At 38.7% G+C, this 19,451-nt stretch overlaps 1 protein-coding gene across 1 annotated transcript in view; it reads left to right on the top strand.

Annotated features, from left to right (window-relative positions):
- Window positions 1-19,451, top strand: part of Ankfn1 (ankyrin repeat and fibronectin type III domain containing 1) — a 244,704-nt gene that overhangs the window by 203,001 nt on the left and 22,252 nt on the right. The window contains exons 15-17 of the mRNA XM_047547242.1: window positions 2,529-2,679; window positions 4,254-4,422; window positions 13,994-14,160. Coding sequence (XP_047403198.1) covers window positions 2,529-2,679; window positions 4,254-4,422; window positions 13,994-14,160 — 487 coding nt within the window. The remainder of the gene's footprint in view (window positions 1-2,528; window positions 2,680-4,253; window positions 4,423-13,993; window positions 14,161-19,451) is intronic.

Here is a 19,451-nt window from a genome sequence, read left to right on the forward strand (position 1 = left end):
AGGGCTTCCATTGTGGGTTGGTGGGATGAGTGAGCCCACTAAAAGGGGGCATTGTCCTTCCATGTTCCCCTCTGCATTATTAATGGTATAAGCACTGATGCTTAACTAATTAATGAACAGATGATCTTTTCTCCCCAAATCGCTATTTCTAATACCTTTTCTTCACAATCTAAAGTCATGTTTTTTTGTGTGTGTGTGCTTTGTTTTTAAAATTATCTATGGGAATGGAATCTGATAAAGTTACTGAGTCTTAAAGGATCCCCCACCCTCACCTCAAGCCTTCTTTCTCCCTTCTCCTAACCTCCTGGCCTGAGGATCTTATATGTTTTCTATGCCTCTTATGGTTCTCCAGGGAAGAAAAGAAGTAACAGGGTCTGAGTCTCCGTTGGAGATTTGCTGTATGGTTTGGCATTTGGTGAATTACCCTGTTAGCTTTGGGAAAGTTGCCCAATCTTGGTAATCTGGCTCAATTTTACAACTAACCCTAATAGCAGGCCTCTGAAAATCTACTATAATGAACTGAATTGTGCTCAACATGAATAAAAAATTAAAAAGAAGAAATATATAATAAAAGGAAAAAAATCTCAAGATTTATCCAGATTTGCTTCAAAAAGTACAAACTAGATCCTCAAATTCTATTTACACCTAGGGATCTGCTAACAATCAAAGTAGACTCTAATTTTATCATTTAAAATTTAGTTCTTAAAAGTGGAAAGACTTTCCTTGCTAACTATTATGTCTCTCAGGGTTCACTACATAACTATTATTTGATGACAGTGCAATAGATGATGATGATGATGATGATGATGATGATGATCTCTTGAAGAACTCACTGACCAACATATTCTCTCCTTTCACTTATCAACTACACCTGGACTTTTAGTCTGCCATCTGGTGGTCATTTCAACAATCAACATTAGTTATCTTCTGAGTCGTGACAATATGTTACATGGCTCATATTTGTGTAGACTTGGCAATGGTTGTTTTCATCCATTTCTAGATCATGTTCTAATAGCTTATACTCTCTTAGCGGTTGTATCAACTAATTTCCTTCTGCCAACTACCCAAAGTTCATTTTTACAAGATTCCAGCAGCCTTCGCTCTGCCAGGTCCGTTTCCCTCATTCTCAACCTAAAACAATTAGTCAGTGGTAGGTGTTTCATGGTATTCATACTGGTAAATTATTTTCTAATTTGATTAAAGGCCCTACTGTAGTAATGTGGTCCTTTAGGCTTTTTGTATTCTTCAACTAGTCACAAACCTCTTCTTTAGTTCAGTATCGGTGATGAGAAAGAAGAGTTGCCAAGTCAGTTTTTAAGATTGTAATTCTTTGTAAAGCCAAAAGTACACAATAAGGCTTACTTTTGATTGTTTTTATCTTATTGGGACAAAGAATAGATTTTCTAATCTTGCACAGTATGAGACTTGAAATTAAACATATCGTGAAAACAAAAGCTATTCTGAAGGGATAGTTTAAAACAAAGTGTTGTTTGCTTGCTTGCTTGCTTTTGATGAAAAAGCTCATGCCACATTCAATTTGGTTTTCTGACCCACAGATTGGAGACCAGGCTGGTATGACCCTTTGGGGAAATCCCTTGGTTTTCACAGGGTGGGCACATGTGTCAGCGCCTCCTCTCGTTCTATCCCCAAAGAGGGCTTTCCTTTCCTCTCTAGCCTACTCCTGAGAGCATACTGCTGATCCCTGCAGAGTTCCAAGAGAAACTGGGCCAACTGAATGTGTTTAGAGACTTGTGCTAAAATACCTGTGGAAACAGTGTTACCCAAGAGGCATTTACCTTGGTCTTTCAAGTTCTTTTTGAAGAGCAGCCTTTGAAGGACAAAACAGATGTGCTCTCCTCCCACCACCATTCTTTTCCCTGCCCTTCTACATGACATTTGGAAAAGTTCATTAGGAAGGACTACAGAGCATGCAGAATGAAGGCACAGGTGACTGGTTTGTGAGAAGGATGGAAATAGTCATGTGCGTCCCTGCTTCCTTTTATTGGAATTGTCTGGTGTTTGTTTGTGATTCTATTCAAGCTTTTGGAAGATGTAAGAAACCAAAATAGTCCCCACCATTACAATAGGACAGGGTTGAAATGTACCATGTGGTTTTTGCCTGAGTTGGACCAGAGTCCAGTGGTTACCCAACTATGGAATTAACCAGCAGATGCCCCTGTGGTAAAATGTAGGCTCTTAGAACTTACGGAGGATCCACAGGGAAAGAAAAATAGAACAGTCAGGAAATTATTACAAAATATTTGAAAACTTCAATCTCAAAAACTGATTCACACAAATTAGACCTGTGTTCTGAGGCATATGTGGTTTGATAGGTGAACTAGAGCTTAAATTAGAAAAAGCTTATTTTAAACTCCATTTGGGTGGCAAAAAGTTCAAATTTCATGAATTGCATTGAGTTTTAACCACCAAAAATTGCTTGTCCAGGTTCTGGATATATATGCTACAAGTTCTGAGTTATATTCTGAACTTTTGTTATATTTCTAATTTTAACTTGACTCAACATACAGAGAGGAGTGGGAATGGATCCAAAAGCTTTCTGGCTCTGAATCTATGGAAAGTGTGGATCATACTTCTGACTGCCCCATGCAATTGTTCTTCTACGAGCTCCAGATGGCAGTGAAAGCTCTCCTTAAGCAGATCAATATACCTCTACACCAGGTACTAGACTTTACCATTTTTATCTTCTTTTTATGGCTCATGGAAACTATGCTGTAGCATAAAACTTACTCAAGAGGGATATATATACATATATACACACACACATATATATACATATATACACACACATATATATTTACTTTCATTTTTTTAAATACCACTTTGTATGTCTGCGCACATTTTGAATTTAATGCCTCAAGCACACACAGCTATACTTCTGCTTTTTTCTCTATTATCTGTCTCTTTCAAGTTTTCCAGACCCCACTGTACTATGGTCTTGTCAAGCAAGGAAAAACCGCCATCTAGTCTACCTTGAAAGTCACCAAGGCTCAACATCAGACTAGCATACAGCAATGAAAATACATACACATATGCATTTTGTAAACAAACAAGGGTGCAGCTAGATGTATAAATGATTTATCTAAGAAGGATAATAGTATAATCTATAGTAGTGGCCCAGCTATGTCATTCTATCTAGCCACAAACAGAGAAGTTACTGTCAAAATTACTGTCTTTTGTAAATTAAAACATGAAATCTAACCTCCACAAATAAGTCATTTCAAGAAAAACTGTTGGCATAGAACAGAACATTGAGTATGTTAGGTTCTGTCTATTAGTTTGATAGGCTGTAGCACTAGGTTGAATTTCTCTTTTAGGTCTTTCTCTTTGTCACATGCACACATGTGCAACGTGCACACACATGCACACACATACACACACACAAACACACACACACAGCTTATATTAGGAAGACCCTTACAAGAGTAACTGACTCTCTCTTAATAAAGGAGAACTATGAGGTGTCCTCTGACCCATGGAGGCAGGGGGAGAAATTAGAGTTTGCAGGAGTGTGCTTCCACGGGGCTACTGCCCCGATTTTAAATCAATACTGCATGGTCAGTCTAAACTAGCCTAAACTAATGAATACTAATTCACTAAATTGCAAGAGATACCGTAAGGATGCTATGGGAACAACTCGATTATTCCAGAGGTGGCCATGTGCTCATGAGGAGAGGGGGAAAAAAACAGCTCTACTTGTGACAGTCGATACTATTAAAGGGTTTCTTGGACTTAGCAGGTTTGAAACAGCTCAAATTTCATTGGTGACTCTTGGGCTACATATACATGTTGGGAGAAGGCTGCCCAACTGCCTAACAGTGCATACAACATTTTTTTTTTTTTGATACTTGTAAAATTTTCTCAGTCCTTGGCCAGAAACTACATTTTCCCCCTTAACCAACTTAAATTGAAACTAGTGGATTTTTAATTCAATCCATTTTTGTTGCTTCATGTAATTATATTCATCATTTTGAAAAGCCCACAGAATGCAATCATTTTCTGCTTTTATAAGAAGCATAAATGTTGTTTTCAGAGTTTATGTGGAACATTACTGCCTTAAATCTTGATTTTATATAGCATTATTAAATGGGCTGAACCCTAATATTTATGTTGTATAAAAATTCCAAGCTTGAAGTCGTGTAATTTTGTTAGATGTTTTATGCCAGTTTGGTGTTGTTTATGTAAGTGCCATGTTGTAACTCTCCTATTTTTCCTCCGCGCGTGTCCCTCTGCAGGCAAGGAACTTCCGCCTCTACACACAGGAGGTGTTGGAAATGGGTCACAATGTGTCCTTTCTTCTCCTGCTCCCTGCTTCAGACGACGTCTGTACAGCCCCAGGACAGAATAATCCTTACACCCCACACTCAGGGTTTCTTAACCTCCCTCTTCAGATGTTTGAACTTGGTATAGTAGCTTGTTTCACCTAGAAATATTAACCCAGCCTCCTTATAATAAAATCACAAAGTTATATCTGTTCCCCCTTGTCCCAGTGGAGGGTCAATAAATCACATGATGGCTTTGGCAACAACCCTTCCTAGAACTGTGTACAAGTCTGAGAAAAAGCAAAGCTCCAAGACTATGTGCCTGAGCAATAATTATTGAAACCTAGCTAAGGCCCAATGGAGAGGAAGGAATTCTAAACAGAAAGTTCAGTTATCAGGCTGTACTTATTGCCTCTCCTTTGCTTTCTTAAAATATAAATACAAGAATGATGTTTTTATGAAAAGTACTGCCCCTTCTCTCCCCCTCCCCATCTCCAACTGGGAAAAAATAATAATGAAATTAAAATGTAGAGTTTGTATCACTTGGGAGGGAAAAAAAAGTCCATAAATATAAGTCATAAATAGACTCTGATATTAAATAGACTAAATTTCTGACAGACCATTTGAGAAATGGACCAAGTCTCTCAGGATGCAATATTGTGACTTTTTCTGTGGGGTTCTGAGTGGTGGAAGATCTTCTCCTGATTCAAAAATGAATAGCCTGGGCTCCAGTTTCTCCATCTTTGCAGAGACCTGTGCTGCCACTGAGAATGTGAATAGGGAGGCTTTGTCTCCCTTTCCGTGCTTCATCTTGTAACAGGCCAATAAGAGGCAATTAGTAAGGGTTCCGTCAATTCAAATGAATTATACAGTTTGTGGAAGGGTGACTGGGTAGGTGGATGAAATGGAGGCAGATCCTCTTTGGATTGCTCCCTAGCCACCAGATTTAGAAGCAGACAAGGAAATTGCCTGATGTCTTATTTTGAGACCCAGGCATCTGCATCTGAATTTATCTTTTCAGGATAAATTGTTCAAACCACTCAATTCCTATTACTCCAGGTAGTACAGATGCCTAAAAGGTGATGAACAGCAACTATTATTCTCCAGAGAAGGTAAAGTTCTTAAGAGAAGCTTCAATCAGACTTGCAGACTGGGACTTGAGAGTTTTGGTCACCTACTATATGACACTGGCAGTCCCTTAGACTTTCTTTACCTTTTCTGTGTCGTACAATTAATACCATTGGCCATTTCACTCCCTAAAAGCCTGGATGTAAATGTGACCATTTAATGCAATCCCCAGCATTGTTACTATGAAATATAGTTTGGGGCAAAATATTTCATTTCAAGTCAGTAAATATTGGGTGCCTACTGCAAGGATTTAGGGAGCAGCAAGACAAAGGCTCTGCTATTAAGTGGTTTTCAATTTGATGGCAAGAGTAAAATAAGAATATAGATTATTATAAATGAAGTAAAATATGCCAGAAATCATATATATTGTGTGATGTTGAGAAAAGAAAAGAAGCACATTTTCTCAAAGTATATCAGAAAACCTTAAGGAAAGAGAACATATTTAATGTGGGTATTAAAGGATGGACAGGATTTTAATAAACATGAAAAAAGAGAAAAGCTTTCTTGTCAACAGGAATAGATGAGCAAAGACATGAAAATAAAAGAATTCATAAAGAGGACAAGTGGTCCAGTTTGCCTACATCAGAAAAAAATATGAGGGAACAGAGGAATATAAAGCTCTACAGATAACATAAAGCCAAACTGACTCTTGAGAACCAGTCTGAGGAATCTGTTTAAGGTGGATTGGAAGCAAGGTTCAAAATTCAGAGATTATTATAATAGTTCAGTGTTAGAGTAGGAACCAAAAAGAAAAAAGAAAGGGAGGAAAATAAAAACGAAACAAATACATGAGAAAAATTAGGAGTAATTAACAAGAGTGGGCAATTGTTTAAATGCGGTAAGGAGAAGTCTGAGGAATGCCCCTGTGGTTTTCAGCCCCAATGACTACAAATATATTGCTGCCTCTACTAGAAATACGAAAGTCAGGGAGAAAAACAACTTAGGGAAGAAAGTATTTTTAGCTTTGAATATGTTGAGTCTGAAGGTTCTAAGACAATATCCAAGTGCATATGTCCCGCTGGCAATAGAAATGCAGGAGAGAAAAATGGGTACTAAAACAGAAATTCAGCCAATATCTACTAAAAACAGCTAAAGTCACAAAGTAAATGATTTCTGTAAGATAAGTAACTGACAAAGAACTAAGGAAAACACTTCATTGGAGAGCTGACAATATTTCATTCTATGTAAAACAATCATTGTTGTTCCATAATTACAGGTGAAACTACATGAAATTCAGATTCCCATGTTTTAATGGCCTTCATGGGAATGATCAATGATTTGATATCTGTCAAAATAGTACATGACTCCTAAGGCCCTGGAAAATCCCAGACATGTGAGGGTCTCTCTTCCTTTCTGTGAGGTTCACATATTCTTCTTGAGAAATCACACTCTGTTCTGCTTTCTACTCTGCAATCTGGTGAAGTCTACTAGAATCCATTTTCTCTCTACAATATTTAGTTCATGCATTCATCAATAAATATCGAGTAGGAGACTGAGGCAGGAGGGTTGCAAGTTTGAGGCCAACCTGGGCAATTTAGCAAGACCCCCATCTCAAAATATAATAAAAAGGGCCGAGGACATATCTCAGTGGTAAAGCACTTGCCTGGCAAGGTCCTGGGTTCAATCCCCAGTACCAGGAAGGTCTTAGAGTGAGAGTATGCTTGGCTAAGAGATAAGTGCACCTAGCATGTAGTAAGCAAGAATAACAAGGATAGGAGATAAGATCAGGCAATCAATGGAAACCAGATCAATGGAAACTCCATAGGCCATGAGGAGGAATTTAGATGTTACTTTAAGTATATTGGGAAACCAAAGGAGGATCAGGAGCAATAGAGTAACATAAGTTCTCCTGAAAATCCAGTAGAACTTCCTCAACAACACAACAAAAAAGCTTAACTTTGTTTAACTTAGCTTAACCTAACAGTCTCCAAATTCATTTGAACAAGACAAGTACATAGAACTCATATTTGGGACATGATGTCCTAGAACAATGCTTCTTAAACTTTGTTTGCATAAGAACCACCTGGATAACTTGTTAAAATACAGATTCCTGAAGCCCAATTCCAGTGATGCTGAATCAGTATAACTGTGAAGATGAAAAATGTACATTTCCAATAAGCTCTCTGGTGATACGGAAGCCACAAATCCACAGACCACACTTAAAACAGCACTGCCAAGTACACAGAGATGAACACAGAATATGTGGTTAGAATAGTAATATAGTAGAATTCAACTGTGTCTGTGCCTTATCTGTCTTACCTCCATATTGCTAAGGAGCACTATAAGATCAGATACTATCCTTCATCTATGTAAAACAGTCATAGATGAAAGCCTGGGACTCAAGTTCCTGGCTTTAAGATGTTTCTTCCTAGAATAGGACTTTCTAATCCTCTCAATCATCTCTTGTTGCCATATCATGGGTGATCCAACTGATCATCTAGGACCATGTAAATTTACAGAAAAGACCTCTTGTTTGGGCTTGGTTCCACTGGCACACGCAATTCCATTAAAAGAGAATTCCATTCTCTTTTTTCAGAGACCAGTGAAAAGTATTGCCTATAGGTGGTGATTAATTCACTCTCTAGTACAATGTTTATTGTATTCCACCAGTAACAAATTTTAAAATATTACTGGGTCTCAGTAAGAATTATGACAAACTCTATCTTATCCCCAAACAATCAGAACTTTCCAAGAGTATCGTAGCTACTTTGTCCATTAAGTATCAGCCCACTGATCAATTAATGACATCTTAAATAGGAACTTTTAAGGACTGGCTATAGTACATCCAGCCCTTCTAAGAAATATGCTAAGCATTTTTTATTTGCTCTTTTGTAATCAGGGACGTCTATTCTCCATAGGTAGTTTTATAATAAAAGGCTGTGATACACTAAGCATTTCTGAGAAAGGAAAGAATGTTTTTGGAAATTCAGTCAGAACTCAGAAAAACTTTAATAACAACATGGGAATTCTAATGAAATTTGAAAAGGTGTGAATTATGGGAATATGTAAATTATAATAGAATAAAGAATTGCACTATATTTCAGTTTGACTTGTATAAGTCATCCCCAAACCCATGAAAGGATTTGAGATTTGGCAAACTGACCATGTTCCTGCCAGTGGCCTAAGTGAATCATAAATAACATTCTAACCAGTTTTGGAAAACTGCATCTGTGCCTATTCCAGCACTAAGCAGATCTAGCAAGGACAAAATGACAAAGGAGCTCAGCTCTCTGTCTCCTGAAGTAAAGACAACTACGACAAACCCACAGGATACTCCTTCAGAGGATTACCTGTGTCGTTGAGAAAGATGGACCTATAGGAGCATCTTGTAAGATCTGGACGAGAGGGTTCAGCTGAGGCAGAATGGTACAATTTCACCAAAGACACACTCCCTTTTCCACAGCTTCAGGGATGACACTTCACCTTCCCTGGGGTAGGAATAGGCCAAGGAACACTCTACGGGAATAAAACATGTGCCTGGGAGCCTACAAGCATCGCTGTTTACACTGTTCCCAGGATAAAAGGAAAACACAGTATCATGAGCCATTAGAAAATCCATCCAGTGATTTGGCTTCTTGAGGATTTGCCTAGCCTGAATAAGGAGGTAGGTCACCCTGCCCTGACCCTGTGGGCAGTCACAATTAACAGTAGGCCTGTGATGAGGGAAGCTGATTTTTACAGATTTCTTTGGCTTTATGATTCATAATAATTGGACCAGAAAGACAAAAACTGGAGAATTTTTTTAAATAGTTTGAGTCTTGGTGTATATTTCATATTTCTGTGCTTGGCTACATCCTTCATTCAACAAACATTTACTGAGATTCCACTGTTTGCCAGGTACTGTGCTGGGGCTGGACATACAGACATCAAAAAGGCACAGTGTGCCCACCAGAAACTCAGAATCCAGTAGGGAATGCAGGCAACTATGCCAAGAGTCCTAAAACGATGAAAGCACTGCTATAACATGAGGGCTATCCAACTTCAGAGGAAAGATACCAACTTACTCATTCCTTACAGAGATAATACTTTAGCTGGATTATGAAGGAAAATAAAAATTCAGAAAGCCAAAGTAAAGGCAGAACAGAAAAGGACAAATATTTTAGGCAGAGGGACCAGCATGCACAAAGGATTAGAAGGCTGGGAAAGTTGTGCCCAATTAGATACATTCTTAGTAGCTCAATATGAAGGATGCTCATGGCATCTGAGGAAGCTAAAAGTTAAAAAGGTCAAAAATCATAAAAGGCTACTTATGTCATCCTAAGAAGGTGAAACTTTATATCCTACAGGCAATGGGGAGTGATGAAAAAAAAAAAAACTTAAGGGACAACATGGTCTCACTGGATTTTAGTAATTCTGTAGAGGATGGACTGTAGGAAAGCAAGAAAAAAGGGCTGAGACCAAGGTTGACAATTAAAGAGACTGCCTCACTGGTTCAGGTGGGCAATAAGAACTTGAACCAGCCACAGTGGAGGTATAAGAAAAGAAAGCAGGAGCAAGAGGAATTTAGGAGTTAAAATCAATGAGACTTTGTGATTGATTTGATGTGGTTCAAGAGCAAGATGGAGGAGCCAGAGAGTCTGAATAGGGTGCTGAGATGGATAATGTTGACATCTACCCAAACAGGAAAAATAAGAGGGGAGGAACAGGTTTGGGGGAGGGGAGAGATGATGAGTTCAGTTTGACAAATGATGAGTTTTGAGGTACCTGTGGGATACCCAGGCAATGAGCCTAATGGAATCCAGGCCACAGGCTTGCAAGAAATGGCATAGTCTCAACCTTCATTCCTAATGCCCATTTTTCATAATTTAGGAGAGCGTTCCTATATTCCAACTGCCAACTCATTCACTACCAGGAATCTAAAGGGGCACCTAATGCCCAGGTTCTTTCTGAAACCTTGGCGAAGAATCATGGCACTTAAATGGACCCTTGGAGATTATCTCATGATTCCTTGGCTTCCAAACCCACCCAGACTGACAATGAGTTCAGCGAGTCAGAGAGCCTTAGGAAAAATATTCTAATCTCAATCCTGTTCTAATATTCTAGTCGCTAAATGCCTCATCCCCAGCCCCAGGTGGTGGGGGAGACAGTGGATGGGAACAAACATGTCTTTTGTATCTGGTATGTGTCATATGCTGTGTTGGGTACCTGATATACACTGTATTATGTAATCCTGGTAGGCACTGTAACCCCTGTTTTAGAGATAATACAGACTCCTGGAGGTTACCTGCCCATCGCACAGGTAGTGGAGTGATTCAAACCCAGGCCTGTGTGGTAGCTATGCCTAAGAACTTTCCACTGTTCTCTTATTGCTAGTGTTCACGCCAACTGTGTTTCAGCCTGTCACTATCTTTTATAGAAAAAAAAAAAAAAAAGGGAGAAACAACACCACAGAAAATTAGTCTTAGTTTGTAAGTTAATAACAAATCATGTGGTCTGGATAATGACATTATTGTAGCCTTATACCATCTTGTCTTTAAAATGAATGTGATTCACATTTTTAAAAAATTAGAAGCTTCCAGTCTATCCTTCCCTCCTCAGTGATGGCTACCAAATGTATCATTGCTAGACCACAAAAGACTATGTTAAAGTAACATTTGTTAAAGTGACATTAAAGGCTCTGGATGAAAACCACTAGAGCGGGAAATGGAAGCGCTACAGTTGAAACTTGCTCATAACTCACTTGTGGTGCGTGGCATGGATGGTGTGGGTGCTGCGAGGCCACCCACTGATCCATGGCTCCTGCGGCAAAGACACAACAAGGGAAAGCTGTGAACACCCTGGCTTTTAAGAATTCAGATGGGACTGATAGTGTTTCTTTTAAAGAAATGATTCAGTGTCTCTCCATAGTCAAGTTTCCCAGTCATATTTTACAGAGGGAAAAAAGTCAATTTTTTTTTTTTTTTTACAACTCGGTTTGGAAAAGCAGGCTGTGAGACACTTCACTCTCTTCACTCTCCAGCCAAAAGAGGACATCTGTCAAGTGCTAACAGGATATAATCCCTCCTTGAAAGGCATAAAGACACATTCAGGGAACTACAGGGGTCAAGAGTAAACTACAAAGTAATGGTGACTCCTTCCTGCAGAGCTGCCAGTAAATATCACAGAACTGAAATACCTTTCAAAACAGGAAAATCTAGCACACAGTGAGAGAAGTGAGAACAGAAGGAAAGAAGAGCCTTCAGGGACAGGGTCTGCCCTCTTCAGATCAGCTCAAGCATTTATTTTATTCATTTGGTCAATAAACAGCAGAGAAGCTACAATGTTCCATGTTTTGAGGAAATAAAAATTAATGGAGACATGGTCCCTACCATAAAAATATCAGTCTAATACCAACAGTCAACTACACACATAGTTACAATGTAGCAGGATATGTCATCATACATTTAGAAATAAGTGCTCCTAAAGAGGGAGAAACTGGTTCTGCAGGGAAGGGAAGAGATGTCAGTGGAAACTTCACTGAGAAGACACATCAGCAGAACCTTCAGGATCAGAAGGATACCTGACTTTTTTGGGTAAATATGGGTAGCTGGGGATGAGGAAAGGCATGTTAAAAGCATGAGAATACAAAAGGAGTGCAGGGAGTTCAGTCTGGCCAAAGGTTAGGATTGATGCAGGGCTAAGGGTTGAAGGTAGTCACACAATGAAAAATGTGACTGAAAATATCCTTCAAATCCTCCACCACAAGGAACTTCCTTATGGGCAGATGATGTTTGGATTTTATCCTGAAGTCAAGAGGGTTCTCTGTAGAGGCCTTTAAGTGAAGAAACTGCATGAGAATTCTATTGTCTGAGAAAAGTGAATCATTTGTCATTTACTGTAAGGATATATGAAATCAGCTCTACTTTGTGTCAGGCAAGGAAGTGCTAAAGAGCGTAGAAAATATGGGAAGGAAGGATCTGACAGGAGAAAGAAAACTCAACCCCAGGTGGTAGACTACCTGGATTGAGAAACACCTCCTTGAAATGGGCACAGCTGGAGTAACGATGAACCACTGAAGCCCTCACCCTATTCTTCTCTTCCACTTCCATGAGGAAAGACATAGCAGGCTACTCTTCCACTCATCTAAGAGGAAATCACACAAGGAAGCAGGCAGTGGTTAAGACAGGAAATGTAAGGTGCACAGAAATCTCTCAATATGTAGAGAAGTAGGGCTTCCTCCCTGAGGTGTAGATGACTAATGCCATATTCTGAGGCATTGTGGTTTAGATTCCCTAAACAGTCAAGCGTAGGTCTTGAAAATCAATAGAAAAATGGTATGAGGGAAACTAATTATATGTTCTTTTTACAATTTCGCACCCAGTAAACCATAATAAAAGTGTTCTAACAGACATGTTGAAGTTAGAATGACCCTCTTTCCAAAACATGGAACTCACTGGTAAAAGTTGGAGGGACACAAAATAATGAGGTTCCTGGAGAATGAGGGTCCACAATGAGCCAGAAAGAGATTGGAACTACAATAATCTGAATCAGGATGCTTTTCTTATCCCATTGGAATCTGAAATTATAGTGTAAGATCAGAGCTTGTCAGAGAAGACCAGATAATCTGACCACCTCAGGCTGTCTGCCCTAGGCTCAGTCCTATATTGCTCTGTCCCTTCTGAATGGGAACAAATAATGGAGATAAAGGTTAAACTCTTTCCTTTGGTCTGCCTCTGTCCCATTATATTTTGAGAAGGGAAGGTCAAGTCTACTGAAGACAAAAATGGTCTGTCCAGGCATCAATTCCCATCATCCTTCCAGAGGAACTGAGGAGGGGAGAAACAGAAGGACAAAAGCCCATAATGACAGGCCCTCAGGGAAGTTTTCCAGTCAGACAAAAAGATATCCCAAGAAAAAACATGGATCTTCTGGGGATTCTAAAGTTGGAAAGGAGCAAGACACATAACTGGAAATCAGACATGAAAATTCAAACTAGGTTTCAAATTGCTACTTGGCTTTGCTTTTCCTTTAAAGTGAAAAGCAAGCTTATTTTTCCAGTCTCACACACACACACACACACACACACACAATACATATTTGGAATTATATGGCCTTTAGAAATCCACATAAGTAAATTTAAGATACATACACACAGAAAGACACACAAAGAGTTATGTGTGGCTTAACAATGGGGATTGGGAATACATTCTGAAAATTGTGTCCTTAGGCAATTTATCTTTGTGCAAATGTCATACAGTGTACTTAAACTAAGATTGCTATGACATCACTAGGCAATATAATCTTACTGGACCACCATTGTATGTGCAGTCCATGGTTGACTGAAACATCATTATGTGGTGCATGACTATACATGAAATAAAAAGCCCCAACTTTAGGTAAAAGTCCACATAAACTGCAGCTTGAGCCAACCTCACTTCCCCACACCTTACAGGGGTTGGTAAACCTCAAAGGGAATAAATACTGTCTGACTGAAGCCAGACAACTGGCCCCTTAAGAGCACATTTATAATTTATTTATGGCTTAATATTTTCCACTGATAGGATTAATAAATCATGTTTTCATCCAACTGGTTTTCTCTGAGGTATGAATTTCTCTATTTTGATACCAGATCTTAACATGCTTTATTTTGCTTGTCCATTTTCCAGTTCATTTTTGCAGCTATAGAGAGAAATTTATTAGTCTGTATTGCCGCCTTTCTGCTGTTGTGGAGCTGGATTCTCTGAATACCCAACAGTCCCTAAGGGAAGCCATCTCAGACAGTGAGATTGCAGCTGCCAAACAAAGACACCAGCAAGTTTTAGATTTCATCCAGGTAATAGTTTTTGGTTTTGGTTTTGGTTTTGGATTTTTTAGGTAATGGGAAGGAAGAGGCAGGGTGGAAGAGGTTAAGAACCAAGTAGGAAAAAGCACAACAATTTGGCCTGATTCAAAGCACACAGCATGCAAACAGCCTGTTGACTTGGTTAAAATGTGGAGCTCAGAGAGATATGTTTTCAAACAAAGGTTTAAGAAAAAGTTACATATAAATCACAGTATTCCTAAGACCTGTATCAGCCGTACTGTAGAAAAAAATCACTCCCAGAAATAATGATCAGAATATTATTCTTGCCTGATATCCCATTGATAATTCCAACAGAAATAAAAATTATATTAATTTACTCAATATCTCAGAGAAAAAAAAATGATCCACCAATTTATGTTAGTCCACATTCACTTAGAACTAAGATTCCCTGTGTGTTTTAGACTTCCATCTGGCAGAGCGAACACTTTAATATGTGAGTACTGAGGTGAGAAAATGTGTTCCCTATCAATGGTCTTGTCTACAAAGACCTCAAGGTGACAACTCAGGGGCTTAAGAAAGGCGTACTAACTAATCATCAAAAGAATTTGGATCTGGTTTGAAATTGCCTCTAAATATCTTAGCCAAATCTTAAAATCCTTCTGTCCATCAGTTACCAATTCACACAATGAGTATAATAGCAACAGCCCCATTATAAATATCACCATGATATATATTCAGTTCAATTTGACAAATACTTATTAAACACCCAGGTGCCAGGCACTATATGGGAGATACAGAATTGAAACAGATATGGTCCCTGACCTTAAGGAGTTTAAAATTCAGTAACATGAACGGAATATGTGTAAATACTATTTGTAAAAAGTGCTGTGTTTGTTCTGATTGGTCCTGCTCACCAAATGATTTGCATCTCTCACCTGTATTTGAGAAGAATTACAGTAGGGCAGTCAGATAAACTCTTACAACCATCCAGAAAAGGGTAAATAAGAACTTAAATTCTATGGACTTTAGGCCAATAAATCTCTCGAAGTCCCAATCTCATCTGAAAAAATAGGGATGATAATAATAATAGCACTATCTCAAAGAGTTGCTGAGAGAATTCAGTAAGAGAATGTATGTAAAACCCCCAGCAAAGTGTCTGTCACCTGATAGGCACACAATAAACCATATATTTATTTACTTATTCATTAATTAAAAGGAAAATTCTTTGAAATATGACTATGCAAGAATTAAGGTTTTGAGGTATTCAGGACACTTGCAGAGTATTGAGTGACAAATCTTTAGGATTATCCTACTTTCTTCATGTAAAGGAGGTATCTTAGGTGATCTCTGAGACTTAAGAAATAACTTTTCAAGAAGTTACTTGTTCTGGTCTGAGAATGTAATATTTTAAAATTCAAAACAGTTGCTTCAGTTATTTCCAGTAAAAATGGAACATGGTAGGAAAGGGGTAGAAAAGGCAGAATGCAGCATGAGGAGAATATGGAAGATTGACCCTACATGAGGGACAACAAAGCACAGTAAGAAAAATAACGGAGAAGTTAAGGAGCATACATTTGAGCCCTGAATCTTCCTCTGATTGAGTCTGGGCAGTGGACAATTCATTTGATCTCCCAGGCTCTCATTCCCTTACATGTGAAATGAAAGGACTGGACTAAATCATGTCTAAGGACCTAGATGGCCCTAATGTCTCACAATTTTTAGAGAACCACTTCTCCAACCATGCCTCTGCCTTCTTCCACTTCAGCCTCTCTGAACCCAATGTGCTCATCAATAAGGAGGCTGACTCTCAGCAGTCTGTGGCAGTCCTGAATTCCTCCCAGAGTTCCTGGCTCCATTCCCACTTCCGCACCACTACCCTTGCTCTTCTCCTTATCACTTAACCTAGAGCTCCACTAATGTTTCCTCTTTCTCTTTCATCATGCCATGAAAGTGGACTGGATAAAGGCAGGTCAAGCCAGGAATTTTTCAAAGTTCTTGCCTGGTCTGGTATCCCAAAGCGGGTAACTTGAGAGCCCCTCTACATACTCCCCTATGAGCCAGCCAGGTATACATAGACTTGGATAAAAGCCAATTTCCAAATGGTTCAAAAAATAACATCTTGTGCAGGGTAAAACCAGACCCATCTTCCTGCGCCAGAGCCTTCAGTATACTACCTTGCTCCAACCTGCATCATCTCTCCCCTTATCTGTGTTGGCTTCTCAGTGTCTGTCTGTCTGTCGCTCTCTCTCTTTCTCAATGAAATAAAAACCAGCTGCAACCACTCATCCATTGGTGTTCACAGCTCAGACTACCACACACTATAACCTGCACAGGCGACCACCAGTCGCGAGAGCATTTGTATGATTCCAGATCTAAGACAGTGTTGAAGTCACTACACAAACCAAACATTGTAAAGAGCAAGGGAGTCTATGTAAATATAGTTAGGAAAAGAAGCCAAGGAGTGCAGCCAGAAAGTGAGAGGGTTGGATGGTGGGGGGTATAGAAAACCATAGATAAGGTATACTGGCTTTACAGGAAGCAGAAAAGTCAGTGAGTAAAAGAAAAAGAGAAGAAGAAGGGGAGAAAGGGAGGGAGGGAGGAGACGGGTGAGAGAGAGAGAGAGAGAGAGAAATGTCAAAGTGCAAAGACCTAGAGCTTGGCATGTTTTGAGCTGCCAAAACCTAAAGGGCAATTAGACCATAATTTATATACTGTAATGCTTCAAATGCTCCTAAGCTGTAATAGAAACACAGCTCATTAAATATAGCCAATCTATCATCCCCTCAAGCACCTTGTAGCTATGCTGTGAGAAAACCAATCACCTTTACATTTCAATAAAAATATTATCTTGCCTGAGTACAGAAAAAGGGGTCTAATTTATGGGATGAAAACTGAAATTTTTAAAGAGCAGGGTGAAAAATGAATGCAGAACTTTTAATCAACAGTCCTAGGGAGTTCATGGTCTTTCTTTTTTAAAATGTGTCAGCAAGTCTTTAGAAGCTGAATTTGGACCTTAAAATCAGGGGGGATTATGTTGTCAGTTACTTTCAGATCAACAGTATAAGGTAAAATGGGTGAAAATTATACTTCTTTTGGAGCTACTTAGCTAAGTCCCATTAAACTCAATCCATGGGCCTCCCTGTACCTATGGGGTTTTTGTTTTTCTTCAGCTAAGACCTATCCATGTCATCACTGAGAAAAACTAAGTAGTAAACATTGCTTCTAAATAAACTTTTTTAAATTTCTATACCAACTCTATCTGTCCTCAGCAATAGGCTTAGACAATCTAATCTAAAGAGAACAGGTACATTATTATCAATAAGTACATTAATTCCCTAAGGTCTCTAACAAATTACCACAAACTGGGTGCCTAAAGACAACAGAAATTTACTCTCTACATTTCTGGAGACCAGAAATTTGAAATTGACATGTTGGTAAAGCTGCACTCCCTCAGGAGGCTCTGTGGGGGGATCCATTTGCTGCCTCTTCTAGCTTCTGGTGGCTACTGACATTCCTTAACTTACAGCCACATCACTCTAATCTCTGCTTCTGTGGTCACATGGCCACCTTCTCCTATGTCTGCCAAATCTTCCTCTGTCTTACTCTTATAAGAATGTCCTTATGACAACATTTGTCATTGGAATTAGATAATCCAGATAATCCAGGCTAAATTCTTCCTCTCAAAATCCTTAACTTAAATACATCTTTTGCCATCTAAGATGATATTTACTTTTTTACTATATAAAGTACTATTCACAGGTTTGAGTATGAGAATCAGACATCTTTTAGAGGTCCACCTTCAGTCCACTACAATATTCATGACTGTCATTATGGCAGAAGTGCATTCTATGTTATCCTACTTAATCCTTATAATAACTCTTTGAGGGTAAATATTTAAAGAATTATGTGCCCATTCCATTCGTTCATTCATTCATTCACTGAGCAATCATATTTTGAATAATTATTCTTCACAGCTGAAGATAAAAGATAGAAAAGTATAGTTCCTCTCCTTGATAAGCACTCTAAAAGCAGTTCACAATCATGTGCCTTAAAATAATTTTGATAAGAATTTTGAAAAAATAACTTTGAGACAAGTGTATGCTACATGAGGTAGGGCCAATAAAAGTCAGCTGAAAGAGCAAGTCTCATCAGGAAAAGTCTCATCTGGGATTCCCACTTTGCTTTACCTCCTGAATTTCAGATTTCTCCCTTCAAAATGGCTTAGTGCCTCCCTGTGGGCCTGCCTACAGTCAAACTTCATGCCCAACTCACCAAACTATCAAACCCTGGAGCTAAATATCACTCTGCCAGGTCCTATTACCCACAACAGAACTAGAAAGCAAGGGAAATGACTATCAATCACACAGTGGTGTTCACTGGTTCATTCCAGTCTGCCTGTCATCCAGATCAGGGCTCACTGCAAGCCCCCATTTCAGATTCAACTCTGTGTTGGGAACACCAGGTGTGTGAATATTCTTTAAAAGGCAAGCTTAAATATAGGTAAGTACAGATTAAAGACACAAGAAGGAATTTTGAAAATAAAATATAACACTGGGCAGTACCTTATTTTTAAAACAACCATAATCAAAAGGGCCTTGATCATGAATCGTTCATGCAATGTGAATACCTTCTACCTGGAAGTAGAATGACATCAACTTTCTAAATTTTCTTCAAAAATACATCATAAAGTGGAAGTGACCTTAGACATCATTCAGTCCATCTTTTACAATTGAGTAAATGGGCTTGAAGAAGTTGACGTCTTATTCTAGGCACCTAGTGAAATCAGATGCAAAGCTAACCAGGACCCTATGAAACATAGTGTAACTAACTGCCTCTCCTTGGAGACAGAATAACCAGAAAGCTCACGGTCATCCTCTACCAAGATCTAGAAGAATATCATCTATAGAGAGAGGCACAAAATTTTGAGTGACTTTTACACAAATAGATTTTGGAGAAACTAATATTACACTTTATAATGAAAATATCATTAAAGTTACTTTGGTAAGCCAGAAATAAAAACACTAACAATCTAAAATGTGCACTCCTCAGTTTATACCCAAAGGACTTAAAATTAGCATGCTACAGTAACACAGTCATGTCAATGTTTATATCAGCTCAATTCACAATAGCTTGATTGTGGAACCAACCTAGATGCCCTTCAATGGATGAATGCATAGAGAAACTATGGTATATATACACAGTGGAGTATTATTCAGCCATAAAGAATAATAATATTATGGCATTTGCAGATAAATGGACGGAATTGGAGAATATAAAGCTAAGTGAAATAAACCAATCCCAAAAAACCAAAGGCCGAATGT

Source organism: Sciurus carolinensis, chromosome 3 (assembly GCF_902686445.1).
Source record: "Sciurus carolinensis chromosome 3, mSciCar1.2, whole genome shotgun sequence".
Lineage (NCBI taxonomy): Eukaryota > Metazoa > Chordata > Mammalia > Rodentia > Sciuridae > Sciurus > Sciurus carolinensis.